Source organism: Paramormyrops kingsleyae, chromosome 16, assembly GCF_048594095.1.
Source record: "Paramormyrops kingsleyae isolate MSU_618 chromosome 16, PKINGS_0.4, whole genome shotgun sequence".
Classification (NCBI taxonomy): domain Eukaryota; kingdom Metazoa; phylum Chordata; class Actinopteri; order Osteoglossiformes; family Mormyridae; genus Paramormyrops; species Paramormyrops kingsleyae.
Genome location: NC_132812.1, coordinates 32,112,744 through 32,132,028, shown reverse-complemented (window position 1 = coordinate 32,132,028; position 19,285 = coordinate 32,112,744). Strand labels below are relative to the sequence as shown.

Genomic DNA, 19,285 nt, shown 5'->3' with positions numbered 1-19,285 from the left:
TGCTGCCCTGTTTCCCTGCCTGTTTCCCCTCTATCTTTGTTTCAATTCCACCCCTTTTTTGTAAACCCTTTTACCACCAATCCCCATGTCACACTGATCTTCCTGCCACCTCAAACAAAGCAAATCTTACTGAAACTAGATGTTGTTTTGAATTGCCCAGACACAGAGGCTACAGGTAAAGTGGATCTCACTACATGTCCTTGCGTCCAGCTGGTGTATGCAACATCCTCGGCCTGCATTTTGTTTAGCTGTACCTGAGCCAAACAGCTGCATTGTGAGCAATAAAACAACCTTGGAAGATGAGCGTCCAAAGTGTATGGAGTTATGTAAGAGCTGTCTTACTCTGCAGCAGCGCTCAGATGGAACATTATGGTTACCTACTGTATTTTATCACCTCATCCATAAACTATAACTTCCTCCACCAGCCTTTCAGGTCCAAGTTTCCAGCTGAACGTTTCTACAGGAACAGATTTTGAAATGCGGGCCATCTTTCAGGTTAATATTGTAATCAGATTCATTATAAATAACCGAACCAAATGAGTCAAACTGAGCACTAATCATCAGCGGCCTTTGATTTGAGTCAAGTATTGGGCCAAAAATTCAAGCAGCCATATCTTATGTGAAGTATCATGCAGATATTGGCTAAAGTGGGGTGTTTTCGTTCGGCAGAGAAAGGCCAGTGTATCGCTTTATTTGTAACGCACCTCTTGCAGGAAAAAACTGAGTGAGCACAACTATGAGATTTTTTAAATGTTTCCCAGCAGTTCCAGGAAATGGTCCACATGAACACTATTCATACTTTAAGACTGAAAAGATTTACATTAAAAAATAATTGTTAAAAACAACTACAGATCCATCCATCTATTTTCTGTACTTGTTTGTCCAATACAGAGTAGCGGGGAGTTTGGAGCCTATTCTGGGAGCTACAGGCACAAGGCAAGGAATAACCCAGGATGGGGCACCAACCCAAATCAGGACATTTATTAGGGAAAAAATGAAATACCTTTATTTAAAATACATATTTCTGTCTTGTGTCACTGTATATCACTTAATGGTTGATTCGTCTTTCTTTGGAGAAAATGTAATTCAGCCACCTGCCCTGTAACTCTGACATTCCTTCGGATACTGTAACTCCTCCGTAACTCTGACATTCCTTTGGATACTGTAACTCCTCCGTAACTCTGACATTCCTTTGGATACTGTAACTACTCTGTAACTCTGACATTCCTTTGGATACTGTAACTCCTCCGTAACTCTGAAATTCCTTTGAATACTGTAACTCCTCCGTAACTCTGACATTCCCTTGGATACTGTAACTCCTCCGTAACTCTGACATTCCTTTGGAAACTGTAACTCCTCCGTAACTCTGACATTCTTTTGGATACTGTAACTCCTCTGTAACTCTGACATTCCTTTGAATACTGTAACTCCTGTGTAACTCTGACATTCGTTTGGATACTGGAACTCCACTGTTACTCCAACATTCCTTTGGATACTGGAACTCCACTGTTACTCTGACTTCCTACTTTTAAGTCTATAAGTCTGCACTAATACAGTTACTGCAATTCCACTCTTACAAATGAGAGAATGTTCTGGAACAGCCCTGTTGCCTGTTTAAAGCGCCTCCCTTTTGACTTCCTGATAAGCACGTGAATAGTCCTGGGAGGGGAACACCCCAACACCAAGTCAAGCATCTGTCTCTCGAAACTGCTGCCTTTAACATGGGACTAAAACCTCTTTACACCCCCCTTTAACCCTCTTCCTAAAGCCTCTGTATTTGTTTTCTTGGCTGTTCACTTAACAGGAAACCAGAAGCCAGAAGATGTTCTATGAGTACTGAGTCAGACCCAGACAGATTGGTGGCTTGCGGGTCAGATGGGTGGCCAAACTCTTAGGTCCTATATCCTATAGGTGCCTGACACTTGCATGAGAATTGGTGTCACATTGCGGGAGCGAGACGGGGGTCGTGTATTGGGGGGGGGGGCAATGTCGCTCAGTGTGAATGCTGAAATTCAGACAGAAATCTTTAAACCTCCTACTTTGCATATGGAGTCTGACAGCCAACCAGCAGTCAGTCTCACACTGTGCCTTTCAAATCACCTGAACAATAAAATGTCTCGATGTCTAAATTAGGATGCTGGATTTCATGGAACATCTATATTTTAAATGTATGGAAAATCAGTCATTGGATATTACGATTGTCTCATTCCTTTTTAAATGTTTCATTATCCAGAGTTTTTAAATGAAATGAAAATGACTTGACATATATATTCTTTTTCACTCCTTCAACCAAAATGCAATGATTTATGTTCCACTTTCCTATGGGACCTGGCGAAGAAAGACTGCTACATTTCTAATGTCACGCCCCTCAAGAACATGACAACCTTATAACATTTAGAGCAAAACGCACAAACAATGAGAAATGGGTTTAAGTTCACAGACACCCACGTATTTGCTGAAGGACTTTAAAGGATGGGGGAGAGCATCATGGGGGGGGGGGGGACCTAACCCTTCCTGCTCAGCACTGACTAATACGAGTTCCCTCTAAAAGTCCCCACTAAGGACATCATGTCAGTGTACAGGGGTGGTCAGTAGTGGCTAGTAGAGAAGTTGCAGATGACAGAACAGATCTATTCCACACTATTCCACAACCTTGTCACCCATCCAAACAAATGCAGCTTTGCCCTGTTAGACATCTGCTACCGTCTGTGCTTTCCAGGCAAGGCTCTGTTACTCAGAATAAAATAAACACGACTGTCTTCCCTGGGATCAATTTATAAGGGTAGATAATAATGGGAGACCTGGATCTGGCGGTCAGGGGTGTATTTGCTAATAAACGACCAAACATCGTGAAAGAAGTGAGAGGAGTTTGCAGCGAGCAGACGGCACTGAGCATGGAAGCTGTCTTCTCCTGTGGAGCCTCGGACACCGAGGGTCAGGTTACCAACACCGGCGTCACAATCAGCCTGATGAGCAGGTAACTGTTACACCACTGACCCTGCCGTCCTAAAGCACCACCCCAATGGAGCGAATCCCCCAGCGACCCGCGACCCCAGGAACAAAAGGGCCCGCGCACAGGGCCGGTACCAGGACACGGTGGGAGTTCTGCACGGTGCGGCCCAAGCGGCCTCCAGCTGTAAACACAGCCCCAGCTGGACTCTGAGCGTCACTGATATTACAGCACAGCAGCTCCAGAACTCCGGGGGCCCCACTGGAATCTGCTGGCTAACGATTATAACAATTAATAATGAATGCTTGAGCCAATTAATAATGCAGATTTTGTGTGACTATTATCGTCCCAGGGCCCGTCCCAGCACCCCATTTTACTTCTGTCACATTCCCAACAGAAAAAGTCCATGTTGTTCATCATCTTCTTCTGACCCATAAAAATCCCCGAGACTGTACAGCATTTCCACATTTTTAATAATCCTTTAATAAAAACACTGCAAACGATCACAGGTACTACCGTGTACTGATGATCATCATTAATAAATAATCATTGATTACGTTTCTGATTGCGATCTCCCTTCTGCTGTGCAGTATTTGACAGCATGTGGCTTGTTAGACTCCCTCACATATGGTCTGCGGTGAAGTGCAAATGAATAAAGGCATGTGTTCCTGCCTGTTGCCATGGTGACCACACTCTGAAACACAGCACTGCCGTTGCTTGCACACGTGTTTGTTGACATACAATGGAGGGGTATGCCTCTGTCTGACACTGATTCTTCTCCACGGTTCTCACAGGCTGGGAAATCTCTCACACACCCAAACAGTAGCGAGAGCCAATGGCATCAGTGGGACAGAAAACATGTTGGACCTACAGGACTAACAACAATGGAGATGCCCTTTGATATATGGGTTACTAAATATCACACTGCATATTCATTACCTGCGTTATTAAAAAAAAATCAGAAAACAATCTGTTGGTTTTCTAATATAATTAATTATGACAGCCTCAGTCCAGAGCAGAATTGATTTTTTTGCATTGTATTCTGTGAGGCGCATTGAGCTGCAAAGATAATATTTTTGTGTAGCGATACCGTTTACTTATGGGTTTGCTACAGAATATCCTGTTATAAAGGTCTGACTCCCCACTCATCACAAATTTGTCACATATCTTAATTCCAAATCAGTCTGACTAAAGAATATCAAGCTCATGTTTTCAAATGATGAGAACAGCAATGATTTGATGGAATCAAAAGGAACTGTCATTTGGACTAGTAATTACGTTTCATAATATCACAATGAAGCCTAATTTGGCTAATGAATCAGGAATCAGAGAGCGAGAGCTTTGATGGGAAACACTGTTGATGACAGTTTGATTAAATTTGGCCTCTTGGAAAGAGACGACTCGTCTCTAAATATGTCTAAATGAGCCGCCGTGAAGTGAAAGACGGGGAGAGGGACGCAGGTCGGCTGAGCCAAATCGAAGAGGCGAAGCCAAAATCAATGGCCTGTATCATTAAAGTCTGCTGTGTTTTATCACATTATTATCTGCAGTGAATGTGCACATTTAGAGGTAATGTTCGTGGGTGTGTCTGGCTTCATCTGAAAAACCACATTAAAATCAGGCCCAAATCCAGGCCTACACTAAGCAGGCAGCTGTCTAGGGCCCAGTCAGCACAGGGGGCCCAGAGAAAGGAGGAAAAAATATGTATATCACATATTCATATATACAATTTTAAAATAAGAATCATTACACAAATGTAAAAACAGTAGCAAAAAAACATATAAATTTGTGATTTTGTACAGGCAAAAACATGGCCAGCCATAGCTATAGGCAAATAGGCAGTTGACTAGGGCCTCCGAATTTCCAGTGTGGCGGAGGAAGTAAAATGATCCTCAGCTTGTTTGGTAGGGGCCTCCCAAGTACAGGCTGGGCCCCTGAGAAGGTAGATGTGGCCCTGTTTCAAGCTGTGTGTATAAAGTTTTCTTCTTCAGAGGAAAAAAATACATGTAGTCTATTTCCCATCACCAAGGCTATTTCGGGGTGGAAGGGGGGGGGGGGGGGGATTAGGCTTCCAAAATAAATGTACAGTAATTACTTTAAAGTGTGTTGTAGTTGTTTGCAACAGACCCCCTTTCATACATCTCTAGTGCCACTGCAGGCCGTCATAATGAGTACCTATGAGCTGTAGGACACTGAAATGTTCCTGTAAACACATGTAGGTGTGATGTGTTCCAGTGTCTTTGTTCATGCCGTTTAAACGTGCTGCATAGTCTGTGTGATGGGGGGGGGACATAAACCTTTATAACAACCTTCTCTGTTTGCTAATCCCACCAAGTTTACAAAAGACTCCTCCAAGAGGAAGGGGTCAGACAGTTCAGTACACACAGAAAATGGTACTTTCGCTTTAAGAACTAATATTTGTCGTCAAATGACCTCTCCCAGTGTTATATTAACACTGCCAGGTTTGCGGTGGGCTTCTCCCTTCCCCTCACCTTCGTTCCTCTCAGATCTCTCTGCCTCCTCATCACCCTGTCAGCAAGCATCACCACACATCAAGTCAGAGTGAAGTCAGGCTTCCAGGAGCCCAGAGATTCCTGATCTGGCAACCATCTCACCAGGAGCCCAGAGATTCCTGATCTGGCATCCATCTCACCGGCCACATAGGAGGCTCCTGCCCGCAGCTCAACATTACTGTCTCTCTGTATATTGCTTTTAAATACTTTTAACACCAGGTATTTTTCAGGACTTTTACTTTTACTTGAGTAACTTTTTGGGATGGTATTTGTACTTTTATTTAACTACGAAAACTGAGTACTTTTCCACCACAAAATGTTTACTATGTCATCAATGCAGAAGTATATGTGCAGTGCTGATCTGGACTCCAAGCGTGTTTACTGCAGCCTCTCACGTGATACCTTGCAGTGATCCTTTTCCCTGGCGTTTCTCGTACTTTTTGTGCCCTAAACAGCTAAAATCTGAAAACGCTTCTCTTCGCTCGCCAGGAAGAACAAAACATTTTACGCGATTTTTTATTTCGCATCGTGGAGGGGGGGACCGTAGTTGGCAACTATTTGCTTTTGAGAAACGCACCCAGTACCGGGCCATTGATTACATAGCTACCAAACAGACATGTGCATGATACATTTTGACAGTTTTATGCTAATGCAGCGTATATCTCTGGGACAACAACTCAGAAACAATTCACTTGCCTTCTTGTATTTGCAGTAGCACGTTTACTTGGTTAGCAATTCTACACAGCTAGCTAACGTTGCTTACTGTAAGTAAATGTAAGTCATTAGTGCCACAACGTGACAAGTCACTGACGATACGTAGAGCTATCGGTAGGAAACGGGAATGATGAGTGATGGGGGAGGGGATTAAGAGACGCAATATGATGGAGGAAGCTCGCTCATTGCCCAGATCACCCTGACTGCAAGTGTTATTCAGTCAGTATAGGAACGTTATTGGTTGACTGAATAATTAATTTAGGCTACACTTAACATTTTTATAAAATATGGTTGGCACGTGCCTGTTTAAATTGATTGACACATCGCCACTGTAGGCTATACAGTTATTCATTTGATTTTAGTTATTCAATCATTGATTTTAGTTAAACACATTCCACTAAGAATGTTTCTTTTTTTCTCTTCACCAAAGAATTGAACACTTGTGATGTATTAAATAATAAAGTGGATAAGCCAATTAAATCTTTCACTTCACAAATGTGATGCAGGATATATAAAAGAAAACTTTTTTTAGCAATACATTTGATCTGCCTGTTGTACTTTGAATATAACTGTGTAGATTTGCTCTTAAGTATAGTTTTAACTTGACTGTGCAAGACTCTTTCGAGATTCGTTATTTACTAATTAATCTATCCTATATATTTTCCCAAACAGCATGGTGCCCGGCTTTTGTAGGACGTATCTTTCCTACAAATAAGACATTTTATAAATAAAGAAGCGCAAAATGTTCATGCCGCTGTTGCACATACTGTAGGTGACCCTGATATTAAAGCGGATTCGATCGATGCCCTTTCAGTATATGATATCGGGAGGTGTTCGCTAAGCATTCCTCTGCGAAAGTAATAATGGATTTATTTTTTTACGTTACCGATTTATGATTAGTTATATCAACTGAAACACATTATATCTTACATGATTGTGTAACGCGCCATAAATTAAATGAACTACGGCCATGGTAATCTGCAATTTTTGTCAGTAAACACGTAACAAATGGAATGGCAACAGCGGACGAAGATCAATGGGAAAAACATATTCAAATCCGTTTAATAAATTAATTAAAAAATAAAACATTTGATAGTATGAACGCATTAACTGTTTATGACAGCTAAACATTTATCGGCCCTTAAAATTATCTGACAATATTTCCTGTGAGGTATTACAGTCAACATAAGTTTTCAGCTGACTCGTGGATTTTCAAATTAATTAATGAACATATTGGGAAAACCCACCGATCGTTTCCTCTTCACATGCAAGCAGCCCTACTATACATTTATATTGCATTTAAAATAGCCTATATAAGCGTGTGGTATCTTTTATGGTCATCAAATGCGGCGAAAAACCAAATTATATATGTCAAAAATACTATCTAAAAATACGTATCTAACCAACAAGTTGCTTTATGCGCGTTGTGCAAAGGAATGGCATCATAACTACAGTACTTACGTATCTGCTGATTAAATTCCGAAGCATGCTGAAATCCATTTGTATTACTCTTCTGTTCAGTACTCGTTTTCCTTCTAAGCGATTCCTGCTTAGTGCTAGAAACACTACCTGATTTGTATTTCTGCTTTTACATTCATGACTGACAGATACGTTACTCTTTCAGTCTAATGCGTCTTACTTGTCTATTCTGATTTCATATGTAAGTGTCACCTATGAATCCCCAATAAGTGACAGCACAGTGCGACTGCATGCTCATAGTATTTAGATGTCGTCATATATGGCTCCCTTACAGAAATCCTTTTCTTTCTTTTAAGTGATTGTTGTTCGCTATTTCAAGGCAGGATTCCTCCTTGCTTTTCACACGCCCTCCGTTTCCCTCACCTTCGCCGTTCCTTTAATCCAGCAGTCGGCAAGTGTGAGCTTTTCTTCACATGCTCTTAACGTCATGGGGGCTGTCTGCGCATGCGTACTGCAGGGATACTCCCATACTGCCAATATTGAAAATGTTACCGTGCTTTTCCGTTCGGCTGGTGAAGTGAAGCTGATCGTGTTTACTGATTACTCAAATAATGCAGGAAATACACTTCCGCTTAATCACTACATTTTTGACAAAACGCTTTGCTGGTAATTTGTGTTAGGATAATTATCTCAGGAAAACCAAATGGCTTGAATGTTTACTAACAATATATAAAAAACTTGTCTTTATGTAAAGTTTTAGTCAAGTACAACTGGCGAAAACTTTTATAGATTGTACAGTTAAAAATCTCCTTTGATGAGCATTCAATAAGTAATTTTATAAACGGTAGTGATGGATGATTAGAAACCTTTTAATAGATTCCTGTCGGTATATCGACTTGTAAGCATCTGGATTAAATTGTGTAACATCTACTCCAAATGCACATCATGGCGTTTACGAAAAAGTGTTCGTTGGTAAGCCTATGTGATGGATATAACTGCGATAAGGTAAGTAGAAGTAGTTTCTAAGTTAGAATATATTTAATTGTACTGAATATATTCTGGATCATTGAAGCTCCAGGGTGTTTGTAACGGCAGCCCGGCTAGCTCAGTCGGTAGAGCATGAGACTCTTAATCTCAGGGTCGTGGGTTCGAGCCCCACGTTGGGCGTCGTGTATTTTTCTGATCGTAAACATCAACCTTATTGGGTGCTACCACCTGTATTTAAATCCCAGTTGCGCCCCAGAATATCTGTTTTTACTATTCGAACCACATGCTTTGCCTCTTTTCATCTAATTCATGTAACAACCAGCAGCTGTAATAGTAATGTTAAGATAATCTTTGTTGTTTTACTACAAGCCGTTTTGGCTATTTCTAAAGTACACTGTGTCGGACGAATTTCGGCGTAATTGTCAAACTATTGATTTTGCTGTTAGTTACTGCAAAACAGTAGCTCGCCCAACGTGGGGCTCGAACCCACGACCCTGAGATTAAGAGTCTCATGCTCTACCGACTGAGCTAGCCGGGCTATTACACTGTTTGCTTATTGTTTTTTTATTGTAAATAAAACATTCTTTATTTATAATGGATTGTTTTGCTAGGGTTATGCGTCTTGTCTATGTGATTATTTATATCTAATATGTGAAATTTGCATCATGTTAACTATTGAAACATTTACATTTAAATCTCATATGATAGATATATTTATGTATTAATACTATTTTGTGGTATTTACAATACAAAAATTCTAGTCATGTTACTGAATAAACGTCATAGAAGATTGATAGATTATATCATTTTACACACAAAATTATTTTACTAATACCAATATATTTAATATTACAGGCAATTAATTTGCGACCCAAATACGTTCTCTTTTCTATTATTTAGGCTCGCTTAGTGCAGGTTCTGCTTCATTTTTCATGCCTTCAGATTGTATGTATATAACCATTGGTAATGAACATATATACGTATTGTGACATGCACGAAAACAAATTCTTTATACTTCTTGTGCATTTAGGAAATAAAAAGCGTAGATTGTGCAGAAAGAACAATTTGTGTAATTTGTGTTTTACAACTAAAGGCTTCCAATCTAGTTGTATTACTTTGTTTGCTAAACCAAAATTGTATGCCGCCCAACGTGGGGCTCGAACCCACGACCCTGAGATTAAGAGTCTCATGCTCTACCGACTGAGCTAGCCGGGCGCTTACGTCAGGTAGCGTTTTTATCATTTTACTACGTACTGCTACCGTGATTTATCTGGTGAAATGTACTAAATCGTATAACGAGTAGCAGATAAACGTGCAAGCGTTAAGCATGGACTCGTGCAGTGTTTCGGTTTGTATGTGTGTTAGAAAGAAAGATCCAAGGGACACTTTACATGCGCCCTTCACTTTCCAAGGAGGAACGTGCAGATTAAGCGAAGAAGGATGCCTTATACTTTACGTGGATAGAATTCTGGTTTCTTAGTACCAAATGTTAATTTGTTTAAGAAATCACTATATAACAGCATTTCTGAAACGGAACAGTTTACTTCTGCGGAAATGCAGCCCCCCAAAAGAATGAAGAATTTTGTTTTATAACCAGCAGGTGGCATTATAGTCGAACCAAAGACTGACGTGATAAATCGCAGAACAGGCGGTTAAGTGATCGTCATATTTTTTGGTATGACGATCAGTTTGACTTTGAAGTGGGCTTCAAGTGTGCATCTGATGATAATCCTCATATAATAGGCCTAGAAATTAAAAATGTTTATATGTATATGGGAAACAGGTTGACTCATTGGGTAGTAGTATTGCATCAACAAGATTCAAGATGTTTTATTATTTATTATGTAACACGTGCATTGCAATGCTTACTAGTTCACTCACCCCAGAAACAAAAAAACTGACAGTATACAAAGAAATATGTAATAGGCAGTAGTCATTAGTGCAATTCTTTATTTCAGACTACTATTCATAAAAAGTCAATGTGCAGAGAGTACTGAAGTGGCAGATTTAACTAGTGAATCTGGCAGTAAGTATTCTGCCGCTGCATCTGCTTGACTACTTGGAGACCGGCTTGTGGATGGGTCCTGTCAAATACCTTCTGCTTTGCTGCAGCAGTTTACCTGGTATCCCTGCATCGGAGTGGGTGATATGGTTTATCTGTGTAATCCCTGTCTCTGGATTGCCCATAGTTTGCCTGCCTACGGTTTCTGGGATTGGCCACAGGCTCCCTTTGTCGCATGGGTAGAGTTTGGGGGGGCAGTGCATCACAGGTTACGCGTGCATCAGATCCATGCGTTAACACATAAGGTAAGCAAGATGCCCCCCCCCCCCCCCCCCCCAAGTGCGACCACCCATGCTATGTCGCTGTACCAGTGCCCATCAAAGCTTATGTAGAGCTCTGTGCTTCACCACCAGGTAATGGTGCCACCAGAAACTACCACCCTGGGCCCATCTTGCCACTCCTGGGCCTGTCTTGCCCTTGTCAGGATCCACCCCGGAAAGAGCAGAACAGACAGATTATTCCATCCATTCAATCTTATAACTGCTCACTTAGAATGTCAAAGGGCAATGGATGATTATGACTTGATATTCTATGACGAAATATTATATTATTTTAAAGAATGGTGCCAGCATGCCTTATAGCTGACAGGGAACTTAAGATGATGCTTCTGCAGTCTTCTGTTTTTCTTCTGTTTGTGTGTAATTATTTGCACCAGAAGATGACCCTATAAATTTGTTGGAGCACGACTGAATACTCTTTTATTCTCTTTCTCTCTCTCTCTCTCTCTGTCTCATCTGCCAGCGGAGCTCCAGCACTTGGCCATGCGTGTCTGCTGCGAGTGCCCCAGTGTGGAGGTGTGGTCTGGTCTCCGTGCCGCACACGCAGCGGCAGCAGCGAGCTCAGACACTCAGCCCCGGATCGGACGGCTCTCATCCAGCCAGCCGGCCCCTCAGGTGTGAAGCTGTGGATGAAGATGCAGGAGGGAGACCTGGATGCAGAGCTACAGGGACTGACGACAGTCGCCCAGAGAATCGGTAGGAAAAACAGCTCATCTCTTCTGTGTGGTGCTTTATAGTGTGTTTTTGCTGCCCTCAAAGAGCAGCGTTTGGGAAGGTAGAGAAGGTCAGAGTTGGCAACATAAACTGGGCATGTTTCCTTTTGCTCAATGTCCTCCTGTCAAGGAGCTTGAATGGTTTAAATAACGGGGCAGGGAGATATATGTTGCTTAAGGTTACAGCAACAGCAGTGAAACTGAATGTATCTCAAGAATTGTTGAGATGAGACGGAACTTGTGTTGAACATGCCTATTGTTTTTTTAATCGCCTCGGAAAAACAATAAACAAAAACTTGACCGATCCTGACAATGACAGCAGATTAATTGCCCTCCTCCTACTTCTCAGAAATTGCCTAACTTACTCCTGTGTGTCAATGAGCAAAACATCTTTGTCTGATTTATGCAACTGGACTGCAAGGTTAAATCCTGTGTAATTGTACAGTTCGATGCAGTGTTCCTATTATTCTTTATAAAGGCGTACATACAAATGCTCAGATATATTTATGCACGTATATATTTTTAAACAGATGCTTTTACATTCAAACAGGTGAATAAATGTATGAATGTGTTTTTTGGAATGGTAACCAGCAAGCTTTGTGTCATTAACTACTGTCATTAGACACTAGGGTCCCTGAGCGTGTGATAGGTTTCACCCAAACACTGTGGATCTATCTGCTCTGGCCTGATTTTCCACCTGTGTCTGTGAACTACCAGTAATGCAAATAAACATGATATGTTGCATGTAATGCCCTGTATAGAATGGCTAAAACAGAAGTTTAAACAAATAAAGTTTAACTTTATTTGTATAGCACGTTTTTATACGTATCGGTATCAAAAGAATCAAAAGAATATAAAACATTTAAGAACAGGTATTAAAAGTGAAAATGACCCTGTTGCATCAGTTATGTGAAAGCAGACGAGATTAAAACTGTTTTCAGTTAAGTGTTTATAAGTAGTAACATTTGTGGTGTATGATCCTGTGTCTCTGTGGTGTTTCTCACGTATACCTTTTTGTAACAAAAAAATCTGTGATCTTCATGGGAATGCTAATTTAAGCTCGCTTTTCAGCCTTAAATGGATGGTGGATTTGTGAGACAAAATTATCGTGATTGAGATTAAGTGGGTACATTGTCGTTGAGGCACGTTCACAACTGAAAACTAAGTACAGTAAAATAAAAGCATTTAAGGTCTGATTCACCAGTTATGGCCATTTACTGTTTTCTACTTTATTGAGATTCATGGAGTGACTTTTGTTTGCTGAAAAAACTGTTTCCAAGGAAACATCGCACTTTTTGCACTTGGCCATTTAACAGACTCTGGGGAAGAAATGTACAGCTCAGAAGAGGAATGCTTCAGTAGGCATAAGATGGGTGTTTTATATGGGAGTCAGTGTGGCTGCTTGTTTGCCCCGTGGCTCCTTGTCCTAATCACTGTCACACGCTGCAGGTACATCCTTCACTGCTCTCTGTAACCTCTGCCAGTGATACATCCTTCACTGCTCTCTGTAACCTCTGCCAGTGATACATCCTTCACTGCTCTCTGTAACCTCTGCCAGTGATACATCCTTCACTGCTCTCTGTAACCTCTGCCAGTGATACATCCTTCACTGCTCTCTGTAACCTCTGCCAGTGATACATCCTTCACTGCTCTCTGTAACCTCTGCCAGTGATACACACAGGCTCCTCAAAAATCTCCCATAAGTCATCTCAATCAGGCAGGGATTTTCCCCTCAGTAAATTTCGCCCATCGGAAATTTTCCCTGGTTGGCGGGGGGGGTTACCCGCATTAAAATTTGCATAATCGTCAGTTATTGATAAGGAGCATTTAAATCATCCAAATGGGGCAGTTGCTCAGGATGAATTAATTAACTAGAGACATGTTGACAGATGTGCCACCACATTGGACTAAGGGCTGAATTCAGAAATTTTTCTTTCGTCCTGCTTTTGATTTCCATTTTTCCACCTTCCTGGTTTCATCATCGTTATATTTTTGCCATCGTTTTTGATACTGAAGGTGGAAGATGACATCGACCGGACTGCTGTGTGGTTATTTATTACCCCCGTAACCCCCTTTGTCCAGACTTGTCAGTTCTCTTTGTACATTGAAATTCCCACGTGAGTCATGGGATCAGATCAAAACACAGTGGATTTATAGCATCTGAGCTTATTTTTATGGTAAACATTAGTCCCAGTGTGATGCCTATCATTGTCAAAGCAGTGATATTTCCTGTGAATTCTTTTTCTTTTTAAACGTTTTCTCTTCTAAACCAAACAAGACGGGCAGGTTTCATTCAGCAGACACATGAGAATGAGGCTTCCTGTCTCCCAGCATTCCCGTGATTCTCCTGTGCAGAGCCGCTCCTCCTACATTATACTCAAATGTTTCAGCCCTGAAGACTTTGTCTATACTCGGAGGATCTTAAGGCGTCATACGTCACCTTCTGTGGCTGCCTCTGTCGCCCAGTCTTCACGGCCCATAAAGCTCCTAGCTCACATGCTGTCACTTTAAGCAATGTTAGGATGGGCAGTAACTTTCTAGAGAAACATCTTATGTTTTATGAGTAATAATAATAATAATAATAATAATGTTTTATTTATATAGCATCTTTCATACACTCAAGGACACTTTACCATTCAACAGAAAACACGTTTAATAAGACAATGCAAGTTACATAAAAGAAGATGAATAATAATACTCATTGAAGACGTGTTTTTAACAGGAGCTTGAAATGAATAGCAGATTGTTATATAACGTAATGAATATGAGGCAGTTATCAGTGTAGCCAGCAATCAGTGGCTAATTTATTAGGTTAATTTATGATTTCTGAGTTCAGAGAAGTTCAGAGAAGGCTGGATGCACACATCAGGTATTACTGCTGCATGCACACATCAGGTGTTACTGCTGCATGCACACATCAGGTGTTACTGCTGAATGCGAGGCCTTCTTCCTGTTACATGTCTGAAGTTTGCCCATTCACTGGCTGCCGAAATGTTACTCGACATTTATCACACCATTTTCTGTAAACTGGACACTCGGATGTTTGGAAATCCCAGTAGGGAGGCACCACATCTGACAGCGACGATCACACCTTGTTTAAAAGGGCTTAGATCACACGTCCTACCACACAGGAAGTGAACCTCTCCACTGTGTCTGCATGCCCTATATATTCAGCTGCGGTCATGTGATTTGCTGGTTTTAGGAACAGGCTGTTCACATTAACCAGCAGATATACAGTGGTACCTCGGTTCTTGAACTTAATCCGTTCCGGACTCCGGATCGAATCCTAAAAAGTTCTAGTTCTAATCAAATTTTTCCCTTAAGAAATAATGGAAAACCAATTAATTGGTTCCGACCCCCCAAAATTACACCTAAATATGCTTTTTTTTAAGCATTTAAACACAAAATGATCAGGATAAAACAAGAAGAGCATTTTTTTTCTTAATGGCTTCCAAAACGATAAAGATCTTATCCCAACATTACCCGTCCTGCCCCGATCGTCCGCTCCTTCCGTGTGCCACGCCCCCTTGTTAACCTCGTGTGGGATCCCCATGTGATCAGCTGTTTCTGGTTGTTGTCATTAGTCCTCTGTATTAAGTCCGCGTTTCAGTTTGTTTCCCCAGTCCGGTCATTGGGTGCGTTCAACTTGCTTACAGCGCTGGCTTAAAGCAACGCATTCTGATCCTGACGCAATGCATTACGGTTAGATGCATTGCGACCTCTCACCCGGCTGCATAAACTGGAACCGCCTCCGTGACGACACACCTTTGCCCTTATTGGCTGAAGAGTTTAGTTACACGCATGACGTTTGTATCCCAGGCAATTCCGATGCGTAATCTGCTATTTCTCCTGAATATCACGTAAAGCAGTGAGAACTGGTTTCCAGTTAATTTACCTGGTAAAACAAAGTTTAAATAAATGACATAAATGCTCTAATAGTACATGTAAGTTAGTGGTTTATTTATTTTTAGTTACTGTAATGTTGCGCTGCTTTATTTGGTTAATCGTCCAGTCTGTGAAGAAGGCATTCAAGTAAGAATTGCATTGTAGTATGACTCATTTTCTGGCGCATACAATTTATATTAGGTCGGCGTTCATGGTTCGACTTCTGATATTCAGATAGAGTTCTAGGTCAAACTGGTTTGTTCGACTTTCTAGAAATTCGAGTTCTAGTGAGTTCGAGAACCGAGGTACCACTGTACCTAATAAAATGATCACTGAGTGCAGACACACTACCAGTCAAAGGTTTTTGCACACCACAGGTTTTTACTACTTTTCCATTTATCTTTTTTTATTCTTGTTTATGGGAGGTATTTTCTGCAAAAAATAAAATGAAAATGAAAATGATAAAAAGAAAATACAATCTCCACTTTGCCATTTAGTTTCCATAGTCTGTGCGCAAAAATCCTGCAAAAATGAAAAAGAAATCAAAATAACACCATTTGCATTTTCATTTTCCACTCAGGCACGAGTAATTTGTGCAAAAATTAAGTATAAAATTAAAAGAACACTTTGTCTTTTCATTATCTCTTTTGCATTTTCATTTTCAATATACTCGCGGTATTTTAGTGTCATAATTAAAATGAAATCGCTAATCGGTAAAAGAAAGAGCAATATCGACTTTGCATTTGCTTTATCTTCACAGCATGCACATTAACTGCTAAAATGAAAATGAAAATGAAATCTTTTCATCATATTTACTTTTCTGAGGCTTATCGGTACATCTATGACAATATTAAAAAGAAAACTCAAAATGGATAAACCGAAATCAAAGTGCCCGTTTGGATTTTCATTTTCAGCACAAACAGCACTGAGGCTGTAAAAATGAAAACATAAGAACATAAGAACATAAGAACTATACAAACGAGAGGAGGCCATTCGGCCCATCGAGCTCGCTTGGGGAGAACTTAACTAATAGCTCAGAGTTGTTAAAATCTTATCTAGCTCTGATTTAAAGGAACCCAAGGATTCAGCTTGCACTACGTTATCAGGAAGACTATTCCATACTCTGACTACACGCTGTGTAAAGAAGTGCTTCCTTAAATCCAGTTTGAAATGTTCTCCCGCTAATTTCCACCTATGGCCACGAGTTCTTGTATTTGAACTAATGCTGAAGTAACTATTCGGTTGAACAGCATCCAAACCTGTTAGAATCTTATAGACCTGGATCATGTCCCCCCTCAGTCTCCTTTGCTTGAGGCTGAACAGATTTAGCTCAAATAACCTTTCCTCGTATGACATTCCTCTAAGACCAGGAATCATTCTTGTGGCCCTACGCTGCACCTTTTCTAAGGCCGCTATGTCCTTTTTAAGATATGGTGACCAAACCTGTACACAATATTCTAGGTGAGGTCTCACCAAGGAATTGTATAATCTTAGCATTACCTCCCTTGACTTAAACTCCACACACCTGGAGATGTACCCCAACATCCTATTGGCCTTTTTTATTGCTTCCCCACACTGGCGAGAATGAGACATGGAAGCATCAACATACACACCAAGGTCTTTCTCATAATCAGCTACCTTTATTTCAGTAGGTCCCATAAAATACCTGTACTTTATATTTCTGCTCCCTACATGGAGTACCTTACATTTGTCTATGTTAAATTTCATCTGCCAGGTGTCAGCCCAGTCACTAATTAAATTAAGATCCCGCTGTAGCTGCTGAGCCGCTAGTTCAGTATCTGCTACACCACCCACCTTGGTGTCATCTGCAAATTTCACCAGTTTACTGTATATATTGGTGTCTATATCATTTATGTAAATTAGGAACAAAAGTGGTCCTAAAATTGAACCCTGCGGTACCCCACTATGAACGCAGGCCCACTGTGACATCGAGCCTCTTATAACTACTCGCTGCTTCCTATCCGTTAACCAGTTATCAATCCAAGTCGCTACAGTTCCTAAAATACCTGTCGCTTTGAGTTTAAGTGAGAGCCTCTTGTGGGGAACAACATCAAAAGCCTTTTGGAAATCTAAATAGATGACATCATAGGCCTTCTTATCATCAACTTCCTGAGTAGCTTCCTCAAAAAACTCCAACAGATTTGTTAAACAGGATCTACCTCTCCTAAATCCATGCTGGCTATCCCTCAAAATGTTATTTGAGTCCAGGTAATCTACCATTTTCTCTTTGATTATAGCCTCCATAACTTTACCAGTTATACAAGTTAGACTGATTGGCCTATAGTTTGACAAATTACTTCTATCCCCTTTTTTGAAAATGGGCGTTATGTTGGCATGCTTCCAATCAGAAGGTACCACACCTTCAGATAAGGATTTTTGAAACAGTAATGTTAAGGGTCGGCAAATAATATCCCTCATCTCTTTTAACACTATAGGTAAGATGCCATCAGGGCCCTGTGATTTATTTATTTTGAGCTTAGCTAGGCTTTGCAAAACATCAGCTTCAGTTATATATATATTAGTTATAGACGATGTTGAATTAGTAATAAGAACTGGTAAGTTACTAGTGTCCTCGACAGTGAATACCCGTGCAAAACTATCATTGAACTCATTTACTATGTCAATGTCGTTTTCAATTATAAGACCCTTACTATCCTGCAGATTAGTAATTTCAGCTTTTAGAGCTCTTTTAGAGTTAAAATACTGGAAGAAACTTTTAACGTCATCCTTAGCCTCCAATGCGATCTTCCTTTCGACATTCCTTTTAGCTCGTCTAATGTCATTTTTTAATTCAGCCTGTAGATTTAGATACTCTTGCTTTATTATGTCATCATCAGTTATTTTCCATCTCTGGAACAAAGCCCTTTTCCTCCTTACTTTATACTTTATGTCCCTATTAAACCACCTAGGTTGCAATTTCCTAGATTTATTCTTGCTAGAAACAGGTATGAAGTCCTCTTGTACTTGCAATAATGTGCTTTTAAAAAATTCCCATGCCTCTTCAACAGTTTTGTTATTTAACTCCATCCAGTTCACGGTTTCTAGTTTTAATCTCATACAATTGAAGTTAGCCTTCCTAACATTATATATTTTTGATTTGGACTTTGCTCTTCGGGCACTAAACTTAACCTCAAATTTAACCATGTTATGATCGCTACTGTCAAGTGGTTCTAAAACATCTAATTTACCAATCCTGTCCTGGTTATTAGACAAAACAAGATCAAGAATGGCATCTCCCCTGGTAGGGGTGTTAACAAACTGAGTAAAAAAACAATCCTGTACTAATTCCACCATCTCAAGTTCATTTTCAGAAGAGCCAGCAACAATGTCCCACTGTATCCCCGGTAGATTAAAATCACCCATAACTACCACATCATTTTTATTGCTCATAATCCTAATATCACTGTATAACAATCTGCTTTCCTCAGCAGCTACATTGGGTGCTCTGTAACAAACACCGACAATTAGGCTATTTGAGTTTGTAGCATCTAATTTTACCCATATAGCTTCCGTACTTTTACTTATATCAGTAAGCTCCCTTGCCTGCAAGATTTCCTTTACATATACTGCAACACCACCTCCCTTCTTACCTATACGGTCTTTACGGAACAATGTGTAACCATCCATATTATATTCTTGTCCATCCTTATCACTCAACCACGTTTCAGTTATTGCTATAATATCATAAGAGTCCAATGAGATAAGAGCCTCTAAATCATGAATTTTATTCCTAATACTCCTGG

At 40.4% G+C, this 19,285-nt stretch overlaps 2 protein-coding genes and 3 non-coding genes across 17 annotated transcripts in view; 2 read left to right on the top strand and 3 right to left on the bottom strand.

Annotated features, from left to right (window-relative positions):
• The window catches only part of LOC111843666 (phospholipid-transporting ATPase IH-like), a 73,749-nt gene extending 65,659 nt beyond the window's left edge, over positions 1 to 8,090 (bottom strand). For 10 of the 11 annotated variants that reach the window (XR_011983162.1, XR_011983163.1, XR_011983161.1 and 7 more), the window contains exon 1: positions 8,020 to 8,090. Coding sequence is in view for 8 of the 11 variants with exons in the window: in XM_072700945.1 (XP_072557046.1) it covers positions 8,020 to 8,085 (66 nt within the window). In the remaining 3 variants the exon portion in view is untranslated. Of the gene's footprint in view, positions 1 to 7,638 lie in introns of all 11 variants that reach the window. The other variant, XM_023811422.2, reaches the window with a different exon arrangement.
• A 42-nt stretch (positions 8,091 to 8,132) lies between these two features.
• Positions 8,133 to 19,285, top strand: part of LOC111843682 (guanine nucleotide exchange factor DBS-like) — a 67,179-nt gene continuing 56,026 nt past the window's right edge. For 2 of the 3 annotated variants that reach the window (XM_072700940.1, XM_072700937.1), the window contains exons 1-2: positions 8,133 to 8,601; positions 11,387 to 11,619. In XM_072700940.1, the coding sequence (XP_072557041.1) occupies positions 8,582 to 8,601; positions 11,387 to 11,619 (253 nt within the window). In that variant the 5' untranslated portion in view covers positions 8,133 to 8,581. Of the gene's footprint in view, positions 8,602 to 10,949; positions 11,620 to 19,285 lie in introns of those variants that run through there. The other variant, XM_072700938.1, reaches the window with a different exon arrangement.
• On the top strand, positions 8,691 to 8,763 carry trnak-cuu (transfer RNA lysine (anticodon CUU)). Its single transcript has one exon. It is a non-coding gene; the product is annotated as a tRNA-Lys (tRNA).
• On the bottom strand, positions 9,049 to 9,121 carry trnak-cuu (transfer RNA lysine (anticodon CUU)). The gene has a single exon. It is a non-coding gene; the product is annotated as a tRNA-Lys (tRNA).
• Positions 9,726 to 9,798, bottom strand: trnak-cuu (transfer RNA lysine (anticodon CUU)). Its single transcript has one exon. It is a non-coding gene; the product is annotated as a tRNA-Lys (tRNA).